At 44.2% G+C, this 24,802-nt stretch overlaps 8 protein-coding genes across 8 annotated transcripts; 3 read left to right on the top strand and 5 right to left on the bottom strand.

Moving 5' to 3' along the window:
- Positions 1-460: 460 nt before the first annotated feature.
- On the bottom strand, positions 461-1,846 carry SS1G_02218 (hypothetical protein; the record flags this gene model as incomplete). Its single annotated transcript, XM_001595952.1, has 4 exons — positions 461-1,231; positions 1,310-1,359; positions 1,450-1,763; positions 1,815-1,846. The coding sequence occupies 4 exons, from the start codon at positions 1,844-1,846 to the stop codon at positions 461-463; spliced, it is 1,167 nt and encodes a 388-aa protein (XP_001596002.1).
- Positions 1,847-2,426: 580 nt separating this feature from the next.
- On the top strand, positions 2,427-3,517 carry SS1G_02217 (hypothetical protein; the record flags this gene model as incomplete). The annotated part of the gene is made up of 3 exons (XM_001595951.1): positions 2,427-2,625; positions 2,691-2,772; positions 2,842-3,517. The coding sequence occupies 3 exons, from the start codon at positions 2,427-2,429 to the stop codon at positions 3,515-3,517; spliced, it is 957 nt and encodes a 318-aa protein (XP_001596001.1).
- A 728-nt stretch (positions 3,518-4,245) lies between these two features.
- Positions 4,246-6,668, bottom strand: SS1G_02216 (hypothetical protein; the record flags this gene model as incomplete). The annotated part of the gene is made up of 4 exons (XM_001595950.1): positions 4,246-6,088; positions 6,144-6,255; positions 6,308-6,473; positions 6,657-6,668. The coding sequence occupies 4 exons, from the start codon at positions 6,666-6,668 to the stop codon at positions 4,246-4,248; spliced, it is 2,133 nt and encodes a 710-aa protein (XP_001596000.1).
- A 1,491-nt stretch (positions 6,669-8,159) lies between these two features.
- Positions 8,160-8,312, bottom strand: SS1G_02215 (predicted protein; the record flags this gene model as incomplete). The annotated part of the gene is made up of 1 exon (XM_001595949.1): positions 8,160-8,312. The coding sequence occupies one exon, from the start codon at positions 8,310-8,312 to the stop codon at positions 8,160-8,162; it is 153 nt and encodes a 50-aa protein (XP_001595999.1).
- Positions 8,313-8,987: 675 nt separating this feature from the next.
- Positions 8,988-9,323, top strand: SS1G_02214 (predicted protein; the record flags this gene model as incomplete). Its single annotated transcript, XM_001595948.1, has 1 exon — positions 8,988-9,323. One exon carries the CDS (start codon positions 8,988-8,990, stop codon positions 9,321-9,323), a length of 336 nt encoding a protein of 111 aa, XP_001595998.1.
- Positions 9,324-11,287: 1,964 nt separating this feature from the next.
- SS1G_02213 (predicted protein) lies at positions 11,288-12,424 on the top strand (the record flags this gene model as incomplete). Its single annotated transcript, XM_001595947.1, has 3 exons — positions 11,288-11,322; positions 11,410-11,694; positions 11,767-12,424. The coding sequence occupies 3 exons, from the start codon at positions 11,288-11,290 to the stop codon at positions 12,422-12,424; spliced, it is 978 nt and encodes a 325-aa protein (XP_001595997.1).
- A 360-nt stretch (positions 12,425-12,784) lies between these two features.
- On the bottom strand, positions 12,785-14,621 carry SS1G_02212 (hypothetical protein; the record flags this gene model as incomplete). The annotated part of the gene is made up of 2 exons (XM_001595946.1): positions 12,785-14,255; positions 14,329-14,621. 2 exons carry the CDS (start codon positions 14,619-14,621, stop codon positions 12,785-12,787), a joined length of 1,764 nt encoding a protein of 587 aa, XP_001595996.1.
- A 2,721-nt stretch (positions 14,622-17,342) lies between these two features.
- On the bottom strand, positions 17,343-24,607 carry SS1G_02211 (hypothetical protein; the record flags this gene model as incomplete). Its single annotated transcript, XM_001595945.1, has 9 exons — positions 17,343-17,347; positions 17,542-18,272; positions 18,348-18,366; positions 18,619-23,139; positions 23,204-23,327; positions 23,391-23,474; positions 23,539-23,986; positions 24,043-24,160; positions 24,211-24,607. The coding sequence occupies 9 exons, from the start codon at positions 24,605-24,607 to the stop codon at positions 17,343-17,345; spliced, it is 6,447 nt and encodes a 2,148-aa protein (XP_001595995.1).
- Between the last annotated feature and the right edge of the window lie 195 nt (positions 24,608-24,802).

Below are 24,802 nucleotides of genomic sequence, written 5' to 3'. Positions count from 1 at the left end.
CGAACTATACTTATAATGAGTCTGTTGTAGAGCGTAAATATACGTATTTTAGTACATTAGCGATGAATGGTAGATAGATAGATAGATGGTATCAAAAATAAAAAAATATTATATTTAAAGCAGAAAAACTTGATGAGATTCCTTTTTCTTGCCATAAAGCATGTGTTCTTTTATGTTTCGAGCTTGGAGTTTAAGGTTGATAATTGATTATATAGTAATACTACATCAAGAAGTCTTATTCATACTGTACTTTACTGTGCTATTTCTCGCTAGTACGTGCTAGAGCTAATTCATTCTCAGCTCATGCTCATTTACAATCATAATCTCATGAGCTCATCTATTTCCACTCCAATCTTTCTTCTTTCCTCTTCTATTCCCCTTCTACCTTCTACCGTTCATTTCTCTCTTCCTTTACCACACATCACCCATACACCCCTCACTCCCTCACTCCCTCACAAACTCACTTCAAACTCGCCACACCCCCCTCAAACTCGCCAACATCATACTCATCAGGATACTCCTCCATGACCCTCCTCAACTCTTGCATCTGCGCCCTCAAATCCGGCGTCATCTCCTTATACACATCCTCAAACATACTTTTAATCGGTGGTTTCTTTTCTTTTTCCGCTTCGCTCAGCGTCTTCAAGACTTCTTTTTTGATATTCGTTCTAGCTTCTATTTCTTTGGCTTCGTCCCATACCTTTCTTTTCTCGAGGTATTTTCGTAGTCGTGTAATGGGATTGTCACGACGTTTCCAGTCTTCTACTTCGACGCGTGCGCGGTAGGCGAAGGAATCGTCAGAGGTGCTGTGGTGGGATATTCGGTAGGACATTGCTTCGATGAGGACGGGTCGTCCACCATCTTTTAGTGCTAGTTCGCGGGCTTTTTTGGTCACTTGTAGTACGGCCCAGATGTCGTTTCCATCAACTCGGATGGTATCGATTCCGTAACCTGTTCCTCGGCTGGCAATTCCATCGCCGCGGTATTGCTCGAGTGTTGGAGTGGAGATGGCGTATCCGTTGTTGCGACATATAAAAATCACTGGGCAGGAACGTGTAGCGGCTATGTTGAGAGCACCGTGGAAATCACCTTCAGAGGCAGCTCCTTCGCCAAAGTAGCATGCTACTACTCGTGGAGGGAGAGATGGGTTGGACAGACGCTGCATTTTCAATGCATAAGCTGCACCAGCAGCATGAGGGATTTGAGTTGCGAGGGGTGACGATATGGAGTGCTTTGTTTATTAGCCATTCATTCATTTTCTCCCCAATTTCTTGATCTCAAACTTAGGTGATAGCTGAGGAATACTCACAATATTCAACTCTTTACTCCCATAATGCACCGGCATATTCCTTCCCCTTCCTTTATCCTTCCTATTAGCAAAGAGCTGGCTCATAAAATCTTCAAGCGTATATCCCCTCTGCATAAACACTCCCGCTTCCCTATACTGACTAAAAATCACATCGCCTTTCTCCAACGCAGCTGCAGAGCCCACACATGTACCTTCTTCACCCTGACTTGGCATGTAGAATGATAAACGTCCTTGACGCTGCGCCTCAACCATTATAACATCCATGATTGATACTCTAACCATGTTGAGATACATTTCTAAAGCCGCTTCATCCGAAGGGAGCACGACGGATGGATCGAGAATATCGCCGTCGGGAGACATAGTGCGGTAGGTTGGGATAGCAGTATAGGTTGAGGGATGTTCGAAGGAGAGTGAGGATGTAAATTTGCTGTCTACCGCTCCAGGGAATCGTACTCTATTGCATCGTTAGCTATGTTGTATTCTCGTTCCGAGCAATAGAACTCACCCTGCAGAACCAGGCTTCTGGCTCGGACCCATAGTAGAATGACATCTTTCCAACAATATCCCATTCCTTCTACTTCTCAAAAACGATGTAGATATTCCCCCTCTACCACGTCGTAAAAGACATCCTCCAATTCTTTGTGAATTCATGATCGCGTTCTTGCTTGCTTACTTCCTTGCTTGTTTAACTTCTCAACTAACAATATCACAACTAAACACAAATACCCATTCACAAACAAACAAACCAGATAATTCTCAGAAAAGCAATCTCAAGAACTCAAGGAGGATTCCTCGGTATCATCTCCATTCAAACACCAAAATGAACACAAGTAAAACCGAAAATATAAGATCAACCAAATACTGGGGACTCCAACCGTGCTCACAAAACAAGGCTGAAATCCGGGGTACAATGCCGTTGCTAACCGATCCACTCCCATCCCTTGTTCACTAGCGTATTTCATCATGAGAGAGCGGAAGGAAAGGAGAAAAAACTTGGCGAGGCTGACGAGGCGAGAAATTTCAAAATACTAGCTATTTGCTACAGCTTTTGCGTTGTGTTACATCACGTCCTTCCATCTGCTTAATTCCGAGTGGATTAACAGGAAATTTTATAAGGATGGCGTGTCGAACAGCTTTTAGACCTTTAACTAGGTCTGCTAGGACGCAATTCCAATCCACGTATCCCTCAAGATGTTTTTCCAATTCGATTATTCGACCAGTCGAGCCATCATCCGCGGGTCCATCAAATAGTGATAATGGACGAACTACACATTTTGGATATGAGACAGTGCCAGAGGCAGAAAAAGAAGCTAGAGGTATGTCTTCCGCATTGTTAAAAGGGGATTGAGTAATTACAAGCTAATGTAAATTGTACGGCTAGTTCGGGGAGTCTTTAGTAGTGTGGCAGCCTCGTATGATACTATGAATGATTTTATGTCACTGGGGATTCATAGGTTATGGAAGTATGTATATTCATTTACTTCCTTCCCCGATGTATGTATGTTGCATAACAAATACTAATTGAGATACAGAGACCACTTTGTGCGATCCATAAATCCCGGTTTCACTCCTCCCTCCTCATCCACATCCACGCCCAACCCCGGCTGGAAAATGCTCGACATAGCCGGCGGCACCGGCGACATTGCCTTCCGCCTGCTCGACCATGCCACCAACATAAATGCCTCCCCCTCCTCCACTATAACCATCTCAGACATCAACCCAGAGATGCTCGCCGAAGGGCGCAAACGTTCCCTCCAAACCTCCTACGCCCACTCCCCCCGTCTCAATTTCCTCCTCGCCAACGCCGAATCCCTCTCCATGATCCCCTCAAACTCCCTAGACCTCTACACCGTAGCCTTCGGAATCCGCAACTTCACAAATAAATCCGCTGCGCTGCGGGAAGCGCACCGCGTCCTCAAACCAGGTGGTTTATTCGCTTGTTTAGAGTTTTCCGGTGTGACCAATCCGTTGTTCAATGCGGTTTATAAACGTTGGAGTTTTGGCGCCATACCTTTGATTGGTCAATTGGTGGCCGGGGATAGAGATAGTTATCAGTACTTGGTGGAGAGTATTGAGAAGTTTCCTAAACAGGAGGAGTTTAGGGACATGATTAAGGAGGCTGGGTTTGTGGTCCCTGGGAAGGGATGGGAGGATTTGACGGGCGGAATCGCAGCGATTCATAAGGGGATTAAACCTTTAGAAAAGTAAGTTAGTAGGGAGCTATCACATTTGCTGGACCGTAGTGGAAAGCATTGGAATGTCCCTATGAGCTTGAATTATCCAGGTAACTTACGAGTATGTGAGAAGACATGTAAGCCCAAGCATGGAAACTGTATACTTACGTTATTGTAATATCACAAGCGGAAGGATCTCTAACAAGCTAGACTCACCAACCGCCACAAAATCTCAAACATTTACTAAAAATTTATTGGTATTTTCTATGCTTGTGCAATCATTTGACAACCACCCTCGTCCTGACACTCTGCAACCACCAACTTCCCATTCTCTCGTTTTCCCCTATTGGAATTGAGGTAAAAACTAGAATACATGTGCAACGCTATTCATTCGATTCGTTTCGATTATCTCATTCCATAATGAGATAGATGATGTGATGCGACTCAAAGCTACCCGTATCAAAAGTACAGATGCGAAGGAAATAAAACGAACTAGTAGCAATCGTCGCCTGCACATAAAAACAAGGTATGAAACGTGAAGTATAAGCAAATGTTTAAAACCCCACTCCGGTACCTCAAGATATTTGGTATGATGAGGACGAAAAAAAAGCCGAAATACTAATATGGCCGAGCCTCTGTCAAGATAGATATCTCCAGTTCACAATGAGTGACCATTAAGAAGATTTACTGTACGAGAAATGACTTTTTGGTGTAAGGAAGTAATGAAGACCGTCGGTGTATGAGGTCGGGTATTTTGGTTGATCAAGAATCAGCTCCTGCTGGTGTTGCTGAAGCTTGAGCAGGAGATGCTCCACCTTCCTTGTTGAAACCACCCCGTCCGCCGCGTCCTCCTCTACCTCTATCACTTCCTCGTCCACGTGTAGATCCACCTCGGCCTCGTGCGCCGCGACCACCTTCACTGTCGCTTGCACCTCCACTTCCGTAACCCCCTCGAGGGGCACTGCTGTTGCCACCCCTGCTGCTTCCCCAGCTGCCTGCACCTCCACGGCTTGAAGAGTACGACTTACTATTATCTCTAACCTGGAATAGCTTCACCAAAGGCCTTGAACGGTCCTCACTGCTACGTTGCGTTACCTCTGAAGGTAGACGACCTAGAGCATCATCTCTTTCCTGAGTTGTCTTGAAGACAGCAACCTTGTTCGATGTACCCCATTTATCGATTCTAATGATCTTCGCCTTATCATCGTCATGGAACAACTCTCGAACATGATCTTCGGAGGTCACGTTCATAACGAACAGACCAATAATTTGTTCAGCTGAAGGTTTGGCCGCTGGGGACGAGTTTTCTGCGCCATTTGTGGTCACAGGAGCTTTCTCATTCTCCTTGGCAGCTGGAAGATTGACAACATTATTTTGGGCCGGTTGTGGTGTAGCGGGCTTGGCTTGGAATGGAGCTGGAGACTCTGCAGTACGCTCAGGACCAGCTGGTGGAGCTCTGGTTTGTTGTTGGTTTTGTCCGCGCTGAACATATGGCTGCGCTGGAGGTTGTGCGGCAGGTGAACGCTGAGCTGGACCGGTCGGTGGTGCTGAGGATACAAGGGTTTGGCTTGATCCAGGTGTTCCAGAGCCGGTAGCAGGAGCTTGGGCTTGCTGCTGTTGGTGGCCTGGATGCTGTTTCGCACCTCGATGAGCGAAGTTAAATCCTTGGGCTCGCATTTCGGTACCAATACGACCATCCTGTACTTCCAGAACTAACCATCCAAACGCAGCATCAGCCAAGTTGAAGTTCCACATATTTTTGAATGCGCTCTCATCGACTTGACCTAAAGTAGCGGCATTAGAACCACCGACAGGGCCACCGAACGGGTTGCCTCCATGTGCGGTGCTTGGCATCTTCTCTACTATGCCAAGGGCATTGTTAAGGAGGTTTTGCTGGGCTTCATTTTGAGAAATGGCCGGTTGAACCTCGCTCTTGACAGTCTCCCATACGTCATTGAAGGAAGCTTTGGATGCCGCGAGCTTGCCGCGATAATGATCCAAGGTAGGATTGACACTGAATTCATTGTAAGAGCTTCCATATCTGAAATGTAATCCAGCGGATATCGAGAAGTCGGCCTTGAGGGTTACTGAAAGCTGATTCAAAATACCTTCGCGAGCTGGAGATGCATGGGTGATGAATACGCGGGTTTCGGTGGGGTCGTATACACGATTGGCTGTATCTACCAACTCGCCCATTTGAAGAAGTGTAGTCCACATGGTTCCTTGCCCACCAGCAATTGTAGTTCTACCCTCACCGTTATCGAAAAGTTTGTGCATGACAACTGCGCCACCAAGACCTAGAAGTCTCAACTTAACACCTCCGATTTCCAAAAGCATTGAGCGTGCCTCATCAATGATGTGAAGTTTATCAACCTTGTATTCGCCCGATCTGAACTTTTCAAGAACTCGCACATCCTCACATGCACCCCAGACTGTGTAGACTGGTACATCAAGCTTAAGACTGCCATTTAGAAATTGTGGTAACTCGGAAAGTGGGAGATCGCCAGGACTAAATCTTGACTTTACTGGCCCGCCTGGTGATGCGATTGCTTTTTTCGTAGCTTCTGAAATGAGTGGAGAATATTGGGCGACATGTTTGAGGGTCCTATTTAAATTTGTCAGTGGGGTGACCAAGGTGCTGAGCTACTTGTAGAGCTCACTTTTCAGCAATGCGATCCAGAGAGGTGTCATCATAGAAACCAAAATCTCCAGTATGAATAATATGATCCGCGCGTGCTTGCTTTGCGAGTTCGTTAAGTGATCTTAAATTTCCTTTCGAGTTGTCAGCGTTGCCTGAAAAGTCAAATCTCCAGGTCAAGCTCACCTCGTACGTCTGCCACGCACAGAACTCTCACGCCTCCAGTTTGTATGATTCTACCGTTATTTGGGAGTAAAGGAGTAGCTCCAGGTGGAATACCAGTATGACCTGCTACAGCACCATTTGGCATATAAGCTTGATTATAGCTGGGTTGTTGTGGAGGGAGTCGTTGCTGAAACATTTGATCTGTTAGCTTTGGATGTGCTGGAAACTTCTGGAAAACAGAAGAGTGACTGGGACGTTTCCCGCCAACCAAAGAGCTTGCCAGATTCATTTTTCGACAGTTGAGATGGTAGAGGAGGTGGAAAAGGGAGTGTAAGGCCGAGGATTATGTTTGAAATGGTTGTCAACTTACAGAATTGGCCATAATTTACAGATTGTAATGGTTCCAATAGGATAAGGAAGGAATGAAGAGGTGGAATATTTCTATGCGCTTTCTTCGTAGAAGCTGGTAGGTACGATGAATAAAATAATTAAAGTAACTAAAAGGAAGGAGGTATGTAGAAAAGTTTTCGTTGAAGGGGTAGGTACCTTTTTTAATGATTGAAGTTGAATGGATCTCTTTCGCGCGGCTTACAACCAAATTGGAAACCTAAGGAAGACAACATCCCTGCAATCTTCTGCTTGATTTGGTGGCCAACAGTTTCTTGCCTTAGACCTCACTCCAAACTTCACTCCAAACAATGATTTTCCACAATCGATCGGTACAAGAACTTAGGGGTCTAGTATCAAGATGTATTCGATGTAAATTTGAAGCTCTTATCGACAATGGAATATTATATTTACATACATGCACCTCTCAATCACTTCTAGGCTAACTGGTTAACTCTTTTGGCGGTAAGCTAATAGGGGTGAGGCAGGACAAGAGTTAGTCAATCTCTTTGTTGCCGTTGTATGTACCTATTGTCAAGAACTATTATGGTATGGATGAAGTATCAACATATTATTTGCCGCCTGTCACTACCTATGTCAAGACCTCAGGTAATATACATGGATGAACGGTAGACAGTTGCACCGATTCGTTTACCCAAGAACCAACATCTTCATTGCCATTTGCCTATGTATACTGCCAAAAGCTTGTATATATGGGGTGAACAGATGCTGGTTATTTAATCGAAGCATCAATATCTTCATTGCATCTTGATATCTATCCATAGCATTGTGACATAAATTTAGCAACTGCCTGTAAAATCCCACAAGCAGAGGGCAACCGCGAATTATATATAATCTCAATGATAGTTGCAAGCGCAAAAAGGAGCATGTGTTCGAAACAAGAGACACTAAATACAAACTATCATGTATCTCGGCGAAGGAGCAATGAGGATAAAGCTCATCCTACTAGATAGATAGATCTTTACCCTTCTTTCTCTCCATCTGTTTCTTGGTCAAATTAGGAATGGAGCCTTCCCTAGTATATTGCATCCCATCTGGGTCCAGTATATGGCAAACGAATATTCATTAAAGTTTGATAGTTTATACATTGGCTTTTCCATATATTATCTATCTTCAAAGTCAATTCAAGCAATTCAGAGAAAAACAGTATGTTGCACAAGCAAACAGATAGAGCGCTTTGATTTGAAAAGAAAATCCTTGAAAGGGCGGCGAAATGTGACGAGTCGAATTGAACTCATACACCTTTGACTGCTCGATCTAAGTAAGATATGATATAGACCAAATGAATATTATAAAGCCCAAGGGCTTAGATATCTTCGGCTTTGATGCCCTTCAAGTGCAGTTTATTTAGTCCATTCCGTACCAGTATCCACATCTCAAAGTTTTGTAACTGTCAACTCCACGGGGAGATGTGTAGAAGCATTTCCATCCCATTTTCTAGTATCGCTTTTGTCCTTAGAACTTTCTACGAGTCGGCGATGGAATACTTTCCTCCCTTGGTGGCTCTCATGGATATCGTCCAAATCTGTAAATCTGTTCCGTAAAAGGTAAATTCATTATTCGCCATGGGCTTATGCACTCGATTAAGGCGGTGGGTACGGGGCAGGGGCGGTTGCATAGTGAATATAATCGTCGTTACGGCTCTTGATTTCGCAACTTTCAATCTCAGCCTTGCAGAAAATAGAATCAACTGAGCTTGATATCAAAGACTTCTCAACTCAAAACACAAATACCTAGTCCTTCTTTAACTCGAGAATCTATTCTTTTAACAATGACAACGAAACGGAAATCGGCGAAGCTTAATAAGTATGATGCCCTCTCATGATCTTCATGGCGCGTTGCTAATTCAATCTAGGCTTCTGGGTTACAGCATTGTTCATATCAAAGTTGGAGATGACCTCAAGGATTTCGGCATTCACAAAGACCTCATCTGTCATCATTCGCCTTATTTTAAAGCTGCTTTCCACTCTGGTTTTGAAGAATCTATTACTGGTATCATGAGACTTCCGGAAACCAAGCCTGAAGTTTTCGAATTATTCTATCATTGGCTTATACTCAAGATCTGGATGTGCCGTCGTGGGAGTCAACTACGTTGATAGCTGAGGCAAAATGCAAAAATACTGAGTGCTGTCATTGCAATCCACACAAGGTCGATAATGATGGCGATTACAACGACGAAAGTGACGATGGCAACGACAGTGACGACAGCGATGATATTCATGATGATTGCCCCGTAACTGATTTTTACGAAGAACAAATTAAAACTCTTGTCATGCTCTACGTTTTTGCTGACATGGCTCGAATTCCCGTTCTACAGAACAACTGTATGAAGAAGTTCTACGAAACAACCGAAAGAGCGAATTATATGCCTACCGACCAGCTAGCATACATCTGGCAGCATACTAATGAGACCAGTTTGCTTCGGAAAGCAATGATTGATATGTTGACGTGGGAGTGGGATACCAGCGTCTTTCTCTCTCAACGCGATAGCATACCAAATGTCGTGAAAGATGAGGCTCTCGTTGCAATGAGGCTGTGTATCAAAAGGATACTTCCCTTGACTACGGTTCGCGGTCCTCTCGAAAATCTTACAAATTATTATGTAAAGGTGGGAGATGAATCTACTTAGGCTTATCAACTATGTATGTATAGGTCAGCACTCTATACTATAGTTCTTGTCATAGCGTATACTTACTATCGATTAGAAGAACAGCCCAGCTCAACCCGGAGTCGTAGAACAGACGAATAGCAATATTTGTGTGAAAAAAAGCACTTTTGACGGTGCTTCAAGGCAATCGTTTGGTATCTCAAATGATCGTGCCTCAAATCGGCTCTCATAGAAAACCTTCAATCGATTACTTTGTCGGGCTTCCATACTCCATTCTCAATATGACCAACTTGATTCAAGAATCTTTATCGTGACTTATTTTCTTCTCCCTACGTCCTAAATCCTCCATTTTGGCCACCTACAATAGCCACAAGTTCAGAAATTCATCTGCTTCTTAACAAATCTTTTCAAGATCCGCTCCTGAAAATTTCATCATTATTACCTAGATAACTACACCTCTGCAGCCCAAGCTCCGTCTAACTCGTTTCTTATAATATCTCCGAGCCAATCAATACTCCTAATGAGATTTTCATTAGTTGCAAGAGAAAAGAATTGCTATTTGCAAACATAGACATGATCTCTCCAACTTCCAGTAGCATTCAAAGCGCTAATTCGGCATCTACCAGTCTCCTATTGAAACTAGAGGAAGCTGAATGCTATAATTGGAATTTCCTAGGGTTTAGTAGAAAAGTGGTTCTTCCATATGGAATTCCAAGTGGCGAATCCATCCCATCGAAATATATACAGTAGGAGGTTTCTCTTGGAGCTAGTGTGTTCGAGTGCGAGCTTTATGGTGGAAGGAAAGCTCTCTATTCCACTTTTACTTCTTAACTTCTTGGGTTTCAGTTTATGAAAGGGGAGGGCTTATGCATGTACATTTGATTTTATATCGATTTTCTTTAGATCTTCTAGTTGCTACTTTCTCATAACACTCGCATAGTTTCAAGTACTCTCACTTCTTTTCGGTTTCTGGTTTCCACACTTGACGATGAATTTCCAGATTTGACTCGACGTAACTAAATTGCTCACCAGGAACTTTGACACCGCATGTGTTCCCACAGAAAAGAAGTTGGATCTATTATGTTTTCTTGCCTTGGATATCCACAAATTTTAGGCATCTACTTCCCAGTGCGAATTGGCAAAGTGCAAGTGTCACGTGATCAAGACTTTTAAGTGCTAGGAGCTTGCATCACAGCATTTGAAGCAGAGTTGGAAGAAAGGCAAGATTTTCTGTTGTGCATCTTTCAGGCTTCTCAAACATTCTGGAAGGCTGGCACGTGGAGTGTTAGACTTTATACAGCTCGAGCGAATTAGAGCTCCGTCTTTCTCAGCTAAAGCTGTGGGTTCCCCTTCTCGCAGACTCTCCTTCCTCGCTATCATTGGGGTCTAGCTTTGGCTTTGGATATGGAATTATATCATCACATAGTACCACATTTGTATTATTGAGAAAACCCCGGCGCGAGATGCACAAGAGATTCTACCAATACTTAAGTTCGACAAATCATACAGTACGATTTTATTCCTGGGCTCTAAAACAAAGAGAGTTATAAATTTTATTGACTGCTCTATCCCCGACTTGCATAATATGTTGCCAGTTCCCACTTTCTATCCAAATTAGTTTATAATTGAACCCTTTCACAATCAGAGCGAAGTACCCAGGGTCATCTTGATGTGCTGTCTGATTCTTCCGAATCACATTTGAAAACGCGATTTGAAAGAACTTTACAGATTATTCCAAATATTTTCTATGCTATTCCAAGTCAGGATTGAGGTAGATCAAGCATTTCTCCAAGCAGCCACATCCTTCGTTTCTCGTCATTTCCTGCCTAAGTTTCAAAAATCCGTCAAATGGCATGCATTGGCAGCTTACCTGGGAATCCTCATTCTAAAGGCAACTACATCAACAATTCAATCATAACTCAAGATTCTGTCGCCAACACATGGAAAGATAAGATTTAGCGGAAAGGTTCGAAACTCCATTCAAAATGAGGGGAGATAAAGCTGCCCGAAGGCTCATCCAGTAAGTCTGAGTTCTTCTCTGTTTTTCATGGCTTTAATGATATGCGTAGCCCATATAATATCATGATAGGTTTAACAGGTACGCCAGATCCATCGGACGCGATGTTGTTCATATCAAGGTTGGAAAGGATTTACAAGATTTTGGTGTACACAAAAGTCTTATTTGCCATTACTCTCCTTACTTCAAAGCTGCATTCACCTCTGGTTTCGAAGAAACCAGGACCGGCATCATGAACCTTGCCGATGTCGACTCAGGCGTATTCGAGCTGTTTTTTCACTGGTTATACACGCAACGAATTAACAAATGGCGAATTGCATCTCAGTCAAGCTCAGAGGAAAAAGTAATAGATGCGGGTGACGAGTCAAACCAAAGGTAAGAACACATCTCGACAGAAAACAAACCTGTCATCCAAAGGAGCGAGTGGAAAATTAACTAAGTCAAAAGATCTCGTATTCGTACTCTTCTAGAACTTTACGTCTTTGCAGATATGATTCAAGTACCAGTTATCAAGAACAACTGCATTAAAGAATACTGCGAAATGACGATTCTCGAAAAAGAATACCTTATCGAGCAGAAAAACTTAGCGTATATCTGGGAGCATACAAACGAGAGCGATTTGGTTCGCAAATTCATCGTTGACTTGATAGTCTGGGATTTTCCCAAAATGTTATTTGAGAAGAAGGTGTATTCGTTGCCTATGGAAGGATTCTTTTTGATCATCCTCGCCATGAAGAAAATTATTGGCGATGCTCGCGCCGAATCGGCAGAATTGGAAAGACGGAGATCGAAGTTTAAGAGTCTTCAATCTTTGGTCAGCCCTCTAGGAGATCTAACCAAGTATTATGTGAACATCAAGACAGAGGATTTCCAAGACGGTGATGCTTTATACGTGTCGATAGCTGAGATGTTTGAAGAGGAGTATGAAGTCGAGGATATTCTGGACTCTAAATTGGTCGACGGTTCACTCAAGTACAAGGTTAAATGGGTTGGATATTCGCATGATGATCAATATTATCCTGCGGATGATTTTGCTGGTGGTCGAAGGCTTCTTACTGCTTTTCATCAGAAGTATCCACGGAAGCCTGGACCTGCGAGGAAATAGTTATGGGCTTCTCTTTCCGTGTGGGCCAACAGTGCAGGCGGTTCGGTTTTGGAGTCCTGTCAACAAAGGAAGTTGCTTGAGAGATTAAGCACTTCACTATATCACGGGATATCACCTTGAGCCATAAGTAGGTTTTGTAAATGGGTTTCCAATTTTTTGAAAGTTCATGAATATCATTCAACTTTGCTTCCTTATTTTAACAACTTTCCAAGAGGATTATATTTCTTGCCACAAATGCCTTAGATAGGAAAGACCTTAGTGTATGGTTTGTCGTAGTACGATCATATAGCTCACAGCTTTTGAATTTGGGCTAGTGCCCAACAACACTTTGGTAACCCTCATGATCAAGCCTCCTGGATCCTACAAATCTCTGCACACTCTCCCATCCGACGCTACAGTCACAAGATCGCTTCCAACCGAAGTATGAGCATATAAAACAAGGTTAGGATCATAAGATAATTTCACCTGCAGCAATTGATTGTAATTTGAGCCGTAATAATCTTCCTTCCAGGTCGGATTGTCAAATGTTGCCTCGTTCATGTATGCTCCTCCACCTGGTGTCAACGTTTTGAGCTGGTCTTGAAATCCATTCACCTGCGCTTGAACTTGGTGTATTGTTTCCGTCGAAGCCGGCTCTTCCATAACAACATCGACAATTACCCAGTAAAGAGAATCGCGCCATGCGGGGAGAACAGCGTTAGAACTCACGTCGTTTCCGACTCGAGAGTGCGTGACGTTAGCTGCCACGCCTCTCATTCCTAAGGATGTTGCAGGGATTCCGTTCGTGCTAATAATGTCTTTGAAAGTAGAAATTAGACTTGTCACGTTATTCTGGACGGCCGAGCGTGAGATCAGACGGCCCCCCATAACATCGTTTGTCGTAAAAGTTCCATAGGGGAGGCCCGCAGTGTAGTACGCGTAGTGATCATAGAAGTTTGGTCTATCGCTCGTTTCATATGCTGCAAATGTTATGTTCATCGCTTGAACCTCGTTTATGTATGGATCAAAAGCTTCAGCCATCGCCGAGGAGTTTTTGCCGGGCCATGTGGAAATGACAACTTCGAAAGCCTCGCTTGTCAAGCCCCAAACTGAGCTGAAGCCTGGGATTTGGTCTAGAAATAAAAGATGCTTGTGCCAAGCTTCAATTGCAGACCAAAACCTGTCGTCCCCGGTATTGTTAATGGTAAAAGATCCACCCCCAACTATACCATCATCATGCGCTTTTGTGGTAAGAGAGACTACTACAGCGTACGTTCCTCCTCCACCACCGCTAAGTGCCCAGTAAAGATCCGAGTTTTCCGTAGGTGTGGCGATAAGATGGCGACCATCAGCAGTCACAACCTCGAATTCTAGTGTGTTGTCTGCACTGAGACCGTAGGATGATCCGAGAGGGCCATGACCCCCACCTTGCACATACCCACCAGCCATACCTACAGTGGGACAAAATCCACCTACAACTCTCAGACCGTTCTCAGCAGCGATCTTGTAAGCTTCGAAAAATTGAACTCCAGCTCCGACTTTTGCCGCGGGGCCATTGTAATTAGCGCTGGTATAGTTGAGAAATGATATGTCTTTGAGATTGTGTGTCCATAGTGCAAGAGACCCCTCGCCGTTCGATCTGCCCATGTAATCATGGCCAGTATTCTTTATTGTGACTCGTATGTTGTTTTGCGTGGCAAATTTCAAGCCGGCGATGATGTCATCAGCGCTACTCACGTTGATGGCATAAGAAGCCATGTTTCCCAAAGTGCACGATGCATTTACAGAAGTGAAAGGACTGCAAGAATTATTCAGCCAGTATGGCGACATAACATTGACTGGATCCGTGAAACTTTGTGCTTGAAATTAGCTCGAAACGTTCAAACAAGATATATATCGGCTTTGGGATACGAGTTAGAACTAACTATGTGAGTGGTGCTGTCCATGTGTCTTCTATATCCGTGCATTCAGCCGAGTTATAGTGAGGATCGTGACAGACTTGAGCCAAAGGTTTTCCGAGAATGAGCCTTCCACCAACGGATTGGTTTAGATTTTGCCAATCGGCAAGGCTGGGCCATTGAGTATCTGTTGGAAGGTAGTTACAGCTGCTACCAGATTGACTAAACTCGTTGTTTTTTATAGCTGGTGCTGCGATTGCTGTAGGAAATGCGAGCAGGGCGGCGGCTGCGGCCACAACATATGGTGACTTTGAATGCATTTTCTGCAACACGAAAGGGTATATTGAAGATGAAGTGATATGGAAACTATTTAGGAAAACATTCGAATTAATACTCATCACTGGAGTAGAAGTTTGAGTGCTACGGTTCTTTTTGTGATGGTTTGAGCAACCCTTAAACAACTTCCGTTGACCGCCATCAAGTAGTAGTGCCGTGTGAAATCTACGATGTATAAGTGATGATGGGCAAGTAGTCAGCCGCGAGCAGGAGTTGCGCCGCTACAACGACGGCCCGGCGTAACAGCAGGCCGGTATCAACAAATTGTGCTCGGAAATCGGTCTGGAGCAGACCCCGATGGAAGAGACACCGATGGAGTCCATGTTGTTTCCTCTATTGTCTTACCCTGATATGTACTATTCGGCGAGAATATCGCCGAATTAGCAGTCTACCCCGGCAAAAACTCGCGTGTTTACTAAACACGATAATATCGTACATAAAGATTAGTGAACGTGGGGTAAGGGGTTAGTTAATCCTTCCCCTTGTGCTGTTGGCACGACGATACGAAGGAAAACTTTGCTCCGCATCTTCACTCAATTGAGGCTGCCCCTTTGAGACTAGTTTGAACAGATGCAGTTTGACAAGACCGATTGCCACGACGGCAATTCCGAAAATGCCGCCCGGAATTGCCCTCCGGGATTGCCACCACGGACATGTTCTGCATGGATCCAGGTACGATCGACGCGACATGCTTTATGCAAGATCAGTGGGCTGCATGTAAATGCGTGATTTGAGTGGCGGAAAGCGAATCACTTGGGTTTTAAGGTTATTGTGGGTACCAACCTGTCTAGTCATGCAAAATCGGCAGTCAGCCGCGCTTATGCTGACCTTGCATCAAATAAGGATTGTTCGTCGAAAACATTAATTCAATGTCATGTTCTGCTACTTAACTTCTATTTGTATCAAACACATCAGTAATACTCAGATGAATATAAAGTACTCAGCATTATGGACAACGATGAGATTAGTTCACCTAGAGCACGCAATGTAATAATGCAACCTCCGTCATCCACTATCACTATCATGTCTAGGTCTAAAGCTCATCGCCCTGAACCCTTTTACAATATCAAGGAGACGTCCCTGGGGTCTTAAACGTCAATTATATCAACATTTACATGTCCTTAAAAGATAACCTTTCGCGTTGATTTTGATCTGACATCAAGGGAATATGACAACGACTACTGTTCTTATATCTGGCACTAACAGAGGCACTGGTAAAGATCTCCTCGAGCTTCACCGTTCTAACCAAATCACACTGTTATTGCCGCAAACCGGCATCAAAATTGTCCTTCATCAATTGCACTCACGAACTTGCCTAAAGGCATTTCGCAGATGTTAGGGATACCACCCCTGAGCATTAGAGTACTGGGTATATCCCCTCTTCCATATATAAGCCTATGGCTTAAGAAGGAAAAGCGCCTGAAAAAAGAGAGAAGCACTATAGGACAGCAATGCTTCAGGAAGGTCATTCATGACAAGTGAAGGAGTATGTAGGTGTTCAAAGCCTTGGCACTAACGTTCCACGCTTGATTGTGGAAATTTCCGCATGCGACGCTCTAAATCTGAAAAGCTGCAACTCTCTACCGTATAAACTAAGCAAACTTAGGAAATATTCTCTTGCAACCGAAAGAGGTGGGGGTTGCGTTTATGGGAGGAAGTAGGGTTTGGCAGAGAGTGGACGAGGCAGGCTGAGTGTGCTAGGCCTCACGTTTAAGCCGTGTATATGATCAGCTGTGGCCGGGCTCGTGAAAATCGCTGAATCATGCTCGGATGAGTGTCAATTTTCAAGTCGACTGATGGATATATTTGGTACTAGTGCTAGTACTCGTGGGCTAAATATAATTCTTCAAAAAAGAAATCCCTAGCTACAACGAATTTGCTAATAGACATACTCGTGCGGCCAGAAAGCATGTCGCACTCCACCTAAATATGGGCCACTATTCCCCCTGCAGTTTACAATTTTGTGGCATATGCTTAAGAGTGGAGTTTGGCATACTTTCTGCCAACACGAGGAACTAGTGAAGCGGCTTCACATTCGTCCGATTCAAATTTCATGACACCAAATGGTATGCTGCTAAAGTGGGTCGTGAATTGGTCAGTCGACTAGGGTTTTAGACAATTTCGATGTTGGTGTTGTTGATTAGGCCGTAGCGTGCTGTTGCTGGAGATAGTGCTTAGGTTAAATTATGATGCCTTATTGCCGATCTTGCTGCCACTCGAATTCGCTTGGAGAAAAAACGTAAAAGATTTCCAATCCAGCAAAGGAGAAAATGGAAAGGGATAAATCGGTCTAAATATACTCCATAAGAATATCATTAACCCTAGGCTATGAAAGCTTCGAAACCAGTTTTTCGCAAAGTGTAATGAGCGAAGTGGCACTAGTAATATCAAGAGTTCTCAATTCAGCCCCAAGCGCGATACTAATCCAATTCCTCAGCTCGACTGCTGCGAGCGAATCCAACCCATATGATAGCAGGGGTTTAGCCATCTCCATTTCGTCTTCCAAACGTAGAATTTTGGTGAGCTGTGCTGCTATCACTTGCACGCATACCTGTGTCAATACTACCTTGTCAGCCCCTAGCTTGCGCATCATGTGAAATGTCTCTATTGTCTCATCGTTGTGCCTAGTATCTTTGTTATCCGCCCCATCGACCGCTCTTTGAAAGAGATAGCCAAATCTTCCTTCATGGACGAGATCCGAGTCCTCAGGCTGTGGAAAACTAATACCAGCTATCAGTTGTGTGTGGCTTTTTGCATTAATTCTTGCTTTTTTGTCTTGCTGCAGGATGGAATAGCTCAGAATATTCCGTAATGTATTTTCAGTCACGGGGGTCCACTGCCTGTTGTCGAAACGAGCATTTGAGCACTCCTGCTCAGCCACGTATTCTACGTCCTCAATTATACCAAGATCAACGGAATTTGCTCGAAGACCAAGAGATTCACGATATTCGGCGAAGGCATCCAGAAATGTGTTTCCTGCAGCATAATTTGCCTGCCCTTTATTTCCAACAACACCGGAGATACTCGAGAGCAAGGTGAAGAAGTCTAGCGGCTCTTTTTGTTCTTGGCAAATATAGTGTAGGTTCCAAGTTCCATTGATTTTTGCATGAAGAGCTGTGTGATAATCATCCAGCGTCATGGTTTCAAGTGGTCTATCCCTAAGGATCATAGCTCCATGAATGACCCCAGTGATTCGTGGTGATGCCTGTCTGAAGACTTTTCTCATGAAATTTACATTGGCAGCGTCGCCTTGGGCATCTACAACTTTGCATCCATATGCAAGGCAGTTCATCACAATTTTCTGTGATGCAGCATCGTTGATACCACTTCTACTGCAGGCGATGATATTCATAGCACCATGCCGCGCCATATGAATAGCCAAAGAGCCACACATGCCTTTCAAACCGCCGACAATGAGATAGGAGGCGTCGGGTCGAAGTTTTAATTTTTGTGTTGCTGGCCGAATCGGTACCTGCAAACTCTTACCTTTATCAGAGACAACAACTTTGCCAATGTGTCGACCACTGTGCATGAGTGTCAGTGCTGCTGGAATATCATTAAATCCAAATACAGTAACTGGGTTAATGGGCTTGATATGGCCACCATTAATCAATTCGAAAATTTGGCCCAACAGTCTAGATATGGTAGCAGGAAGTTAGCTCTGATATGCCGAAAATTTTGGCTTACAGATTTCTGGAGGCGGAACATACCTTGCAATAAATGGATCTCCTATATTCTCAGTGTTAGAGAAGTCAATTGCTCTAAAGGAGCAGTTGCGATCAAAAGGTTCTATAGATAACGTTTTCCGATCAACAATGCCCCTCTTTCCGATATCGACCATAGTACCGCCGTCGGCGCAAATTCGCCATGAGGCATCGAGCAATTCCCCAGCTAGGGAGTTCATAACGATGTCGATGCCGCGGCCGTTAGTTGCATGTATTATTTGTTTGGCAAACTTTGTATTACGGGAGGAGAACATACGGGATGGTGGAATGCCGTAACTGTCAGTTAAAAATTTGCCCTTTTCTTCCGTACCAACAGTGACATAAATTTCTGCCTTCATGTGTCGCGCAAGTTGAAGGCACGCAATTCCAACACCACCTGATGCCGAGTGGATGAGTACGGACTGTCCTTCTCTCAAATTGGCAATATCGCAAAGAGAGTAGAAAGAGCACAAATACATCATAGGGATAGTAGCCGCATCTTCAAAACTCATCGAATCTGGTATAGCGTGGGCTCGTCCAATAGCAACTTGGAGGCGATTTGCATAACTGCCATTATTCAAAAAGCAGACACGATCTCCAACTTTGAATTTGGTTACACCTGGTCCTAGTCGTTTTACGATACCAGCTCCTTCGTAGCCAATGCTGTATTCATTCCCTGGAACAATGTCCATTGTCACAGCTACGTCTTTGAAATTGACGCCCACAGCCATGACATCTATCTCAATCTTTTCTGGATCTACCGGAACCTCTCCAACCGCTGTTTCACACCATGTAAGACCCTGGAAAGTTCCTAAGCTCTCAGCTCTTAATTGTACGGCTGCTTCAACTTCGTGTAGATTCCTCAGTATAGGCTCCGCACCTTCTACCTCGGCCCTCTTAAACTCATTGACTGGAAAGTCCGGTACAACTCTTTGCACATATAGAATCCCGTTACGTTCTACGAATTCTGTATCAACATCGAATCCCGAGTTTGGAGGGCTAGATTCTAGCGATTTGAGAACCGCGTCAATGGCATACTCTGTGGCAGGACCCGTGCTTGACTCGACGTCCAAAATGTTAAGTTTTGCGCTGGGATTTTCTCTACGTGCTACGCGAAATAGACCTTGGACGAGAGCGTTGTTGGGATGAGTCACCTTATATTGGGCACCTTTGGTGACCCAGAGTAGATGGTTCCCAGAACTGATGAGCATCTTAAGGCCTCCCCACTGGGTTGCGTCGATATTTGTTAATACTGGGCCGTAAAGTTCATCTAGAACCAAGATCACAGCTCCTGTTTCCGTGAGGATTTTCGGTGGGTACGTTACGTTCTTGATTTTCCAGCCGGATAATTCTAAGGCTGCTTTGAGCGAGGGATCTAAGGACGGTGTGTTCTCCGAAAGCTGCACGATAATTAACTTCCTCAGGTGCGAATTGACTCCAACCTGAGCTTCATTAGTGTACAAAGACCATGCTAGACTGTCCTCATCGCTAGGAACCTGTAAGATGGAAGTGAATTTGTGCACTTTCATCGCCTCACGCATCGTTTCGTGGTTTGAGAATCCCTGTGTAAGACCTGCCACCGCCGCATCAGACTCAAGCGACTTTCTCTTGCTCTTGTGGACCTCTTCGGATACTACTTTTTCAATTGTACCGCTAATTTCTGAGTTCTCGGCAATGGATTCGAAAGGCTTGGTGGCTATTTCAAGTGGTTTAGTTGAGCCTGCCGACGACGGTGACGGCGATTTGACACTCTCATCAAGAGAAGGGGTATGCACAGAGCTAATTCTTGATTGTAATCGATCCTCCTCATCAACGACAAGCACATACCCTTTGTGGAAAAGATGAGCTTTGATATATCTGAGGATATCATTCACGATCTGATCAACAACCGAAGTCTTGGAAATTTTCAAAATGACGAGGTCATACATTGCGTCTGATGAAAATCCCAAGGCTTCTTTAGTGGTATTTAGTAGAAAAAACGATGTGTTGCTCTTGGTCTTGTACTTGATTCCGAGACTCGCGAGATCTCTGGCGTTGTCCGAAGCAAAGTCGTACTGGAGGTAAGCAGATCTTGATGATAAATGTCCAGGCTCAAACCAGGTAGATCTTATTTCAGTGGAATTAAGTTTCACCTCAAGGATTATTAAACCAGGCTTCTTGTGCGCAATAAGATCGATGACTGTATCCAGTTGTGGCTCAAAATTTTCTTGATTCAAACCTACCAACTTTTCATGGGAAAGGAAAGTAACGTCTGGCTTCCAAGAAATGCAGTGGAATACATGTGGATCTGTTTTGATACCCATATCTAACTTGGCAAATCGGAGCCCAGTCATCTGCATGAGAAGTACACCATTTTCGGGCTGATATACTGAGCAGTTAGCAAAGTAGCTCTTAGCTTCCTCAAGACGGCCATGGCCCGAATATTCTGATGTGGCAAGCGAGAGGCCCTCCTTAACACCACTAGGCACACTATTAATTATGAGGTCATCAATAATCGCAGGAACTAAGACAGCATTAACTGAGCTATGTTCTCCTGCCCAGAGAGCAGGAGTGACTGTCTGGAAGCATCCATCCAGAGATGCCGGATGAATTGGATAACAGAACTGTGGCGACCATTTTGATGATGGCTCTTCCAATGATACCTTAACGCGACATTGTCGTTGGCCGCTCTTGGACTCGACATTGAGGAGCTTCTGGAAACTGGGCCCGAAACCATAGCCGGCTTCTGCCTGAGATTTATACCAAGCTTTGCCAACTGTTGGGTACTGAAGAGGTTTGTCATCAGACTCAGCCAGAGATTCATCAACGGGATCTTGTAGACGGATCAGACCTGAACAATGCTCAACCATAAGATCTCCGGTAGTGGAAGAAATTCGAAACTCTTGCCAGTCTGTAACACCATGTTTTTGGGTCAGTGAAAGTAGCACAGTCGACACTTTATCGTCCTCTAGCACCAAAGGTTTAGCAAAACGAATATTCCTAAATCGATAACATAGCTCATTAGGCGAGTTAATAGTTTTGTCATCGGTAGCGAGGACGCGCGTCTTTTGGTATAATGCTTCCACAGCCATTGTTATGTATCCAGCAGCAGGCATAAGAACGTCCGAACCTATTTTATGGTCTTTCAACCATGGCACATCGGAAAGATTCAAAAGCTTTCGCCATGTTGGTGATTGCCAAGTAGTCCCGAGGACTTTGCTCCCAAGCAAATCGTGATTGACAAATTTTTTGAATCTCCAATCTTTACTAGATTCATTTTCATGCCAATACTTGATTGAATGGTTCCAGTTGTAATTGGGCAGGTCGATGAGAGTTTTAGCCTCAGTGTACTGGTTGACATTTCCCAGATTGATATCATGACCGGTGACGAACAAAAAACCTGCTAAATCGAAAATGGCTTTGCCGGCATGTTGACCTCGAGCCCATGAAGGATTGTAGGAAATGCTGTCTCCATTTGGCAATGATTTTAAAATTTGCGAGATGGGTCGGGCAAGTGCCCCTGATGGACCAATTTCGATCAGAAAGTTTGGCCCTTTCTCCTGCGAGAGCAACTCAATAAGAGCCTTATCAAAACACACCGGAGAAACAAGGTTTGTTTTCCAGTATAATGCGTCTGTAGTGGTGTTCTTCTTTGATCCGGTGACTGAAGAAAACATGGATACATCAGATGATCCACGAAGGCAGGTGAAGTCAGATTTCAAAATCTTCTCATACTCCTCGGCAATCACTCCAATAAGTTCAGAATGGTAGGCCAAGTCAACTTCTAGGAGTCTACAAAAATGGTTTCCGGCTTTCAATTCCTCGGCCAATGATTCGAACGCACCGCGTTTCCCGGACACAGTTAGACTGCTGGGACTATTGTAACATGCAATCCAGACTTGGCCGGCATATTTTTCTAGGTACGGTAATATACCTTCTGCTCCCAGACCCACTGCAAGCATGCCAGCTCCACTTTCAACTTCGTTCTTTCGATTTAGAGCAGCACGACCTATGTAGTAAGCTACTTTGATAGCAGTGGCTTGGTCCAGGAAGCCGGCTGCATATGCTGCAGCAATCTCTCCTGAAGAGTGCCCAACCACGCTTTGAGGTTTGACACCCCATTTTCGAAGCACTTCTATAACGCATAACTGAAGTGCTGTAACAAGGGTCTGTGAAAATTCTGGTCGACGGAAATGTTCGGTGCTGCGAACCTCCGTTAACTCATGTATTAATAACCAATTTGGGGGCTCTGAAAGGCTTTGCAGAGCGTCGTCAAGATGTTCCAGTATTTCCCTTGTCCATGGAAAGAATTGCAGCAGTTTCTTCCCCATTTGAGGCCACTGGGCTCCCTGGCCAGTGAAAACGAACCCTATTCTCAGGGCTTCAGGATTCTTCTGTCCAATAATAAAATCATTTTCGTCAATATCAGTATTTTGTGTTGTGATGTAAGCCCGGTGCCAAAATCGTGTTCTCCTCTCCGAAAGCGTATATGCGAGATCTTTGAGATCGACTTTTACACTTGGATTGATCAAGTGATTGCACAGTGCCATGATGTTGGCCTTTAGTGAGGCCTTGTCATTTGCTGAGAGAACGAGTGTATATGGATGCTCAGAGTCATCTTCATCTAAATCGAAGTCATCACTATCAGAAAGATATGAAGTGGCGTGCTTCGGGCCATCCGAAAACTCGGGCTGTTCAAAGATTACGTGTGCGTTGGAACCTCCATGTCCGAAGGAATTGACACTTGCTCTGCGAATGGAGGATGCAGGCCATGGTATCGCAGTCCGAGTAGCTTTTACTTTAAGACGGGCAAAATCGACTATGGCCATATCAGCTTTAGTGATAAAAGGGTGCAAAAGAATTTTTTCGTCATAGGTGCTTACTCTTTGGGTTCGGGTTTATGAAGGTGGGATTCCCCGGAATGATTCCATTTTCTATGGCCATGACGGCTTTTATGATTCCTGATATACCCGCTGCTGGCCCAGCATGTCCTAAATTGCTTTTTATCTTGACGTATCTCAGTAAAGGTCCGTAATCGATAATCTCATAAGGGGCTGGCAGGTCACTTACCGAGCCGATGATGAGTGGCCTGTCTCTTGAACGCGTCCCAGAAAATGCCAAAGCGGCAACTTCTGCTTCGATAGTATCAGAGGTCTATTCTAGACGTATTAATCAAATCGGATTGCGCAAACTTTTATATGAGTAATATCGCCCATACCTGTGTTCCAGTACCGTGGCACTCGAGATACGCTGTTTCATCTAAATCTGTAATACCTGCATTTGCATAAGCGGCTCTGATGACAGCATATTGTGCTTCGGCGCTAGGTGTAGCAATTCCAGATGTTCTTCCGCTGCTATTGGTTGCAGAACCTCGGATCACAGCTCTTATGGGGTCACTGTCGCGAAGAGCGTCAGAGAGCCTTTTAACAATGATACTACTCACTGCTTCGGCTTTTACATATCCATCGGCATCAAGATCAAATGTATGACACAGCCCAGTAGGCGAATAAGCATTACTCACCTCTCCAAGATTCATCACATGCTCTGGATTCAGATAGAGGTTGCTGGCTGCAATAATAGCCGCATTAATCTCCCGAGATTGTAAATACCGGCAAGCTACATCCAGACTCCCAAGACTACTAGAGCAAGCAGTATCGATAGTCATACTAGCAGACACAAAATGTTAGGCTGGATAGGGTATATTGTGTGTTCAAATTCTTACCTCGGTCCTTTGATATTCAAGAAATGACTTAGTCTATTGGCCATAGTTACACGTCCAACGCCAATTTTGAAGTTTGCTGGTTTGTCTTCAGGGTCTCTGTTTTGCATATCGCTATAATCTGAATTATTTTAGTATTTTCAGTTTGACACCACGTGCAGATTTAATCACCCGACGCATATGAACCAATGAAGCACCCAACAGGTGCACCATCGAGACTCTCTAGCGGAATACCAGAATTCTCGAGTCCTTCAAAAACAACTTCGAGCATCTGACGTTGGTTTGGATCCATTGAGATAGCATCGATCCGCGATATCTCAAAAAATGAGGCATCAAAATCCGCGAGATCAATATCCTCCAGAAACATGCCGCCACATGTTCGCATAGTGTGCGGCTTTTGAGATCCATCCCAATGTCCCTCAACATTGAATCTCGATTTGGGCACTTTGTTAGAGGCAACGTCTCCTCTTCGGAGGAACTCCCAAAGTTTTTTCGGAGTGGTATTACCGCCTGGAAGTCGGCATGCAAACCCAATAATGGCGATGGGCTCTTGAGAATTTTGAACCATTTTTGATTTTATTTGGTTATGGTGCCGACTGGTGTTTATTGATTATATATAAAATTGGAAGAAGGGAGTTGCTCATGTTTAGATCGTTGTGATGTCACAGCATCTTATGCAAACGTGAAGAAATTACATACAGAGCCTATTCCCAGCAATGGTCAAACTTCAGGTCTACTTTTACGGCATGACAAATATACCATA

The sequence above is a fragment of the Sclerotinia sclerotiorum genome, genomic scaffold (genome assembly GCF_000146945.2).
Source record: "Sclerotinia sclerotiorum 1980 UF-70 scaffold_3 genomic scaffold, whole genome shotgun sequence".
In the NCBI taxonomy this organism is placed as follows: domain Eukaryota; kingdom Fungi; phylum Ascomycota; class Leotiomycetes; order Helotiales; family Sclerotiniaceae; genus Sclerotinia; species Sclerotinia sclerotiorum.
The sequence above is the reverse complement of the archived record's forward strand: the minus strand, read 5'-3'. Positions and strand labels throughout refer to the sequence as shown.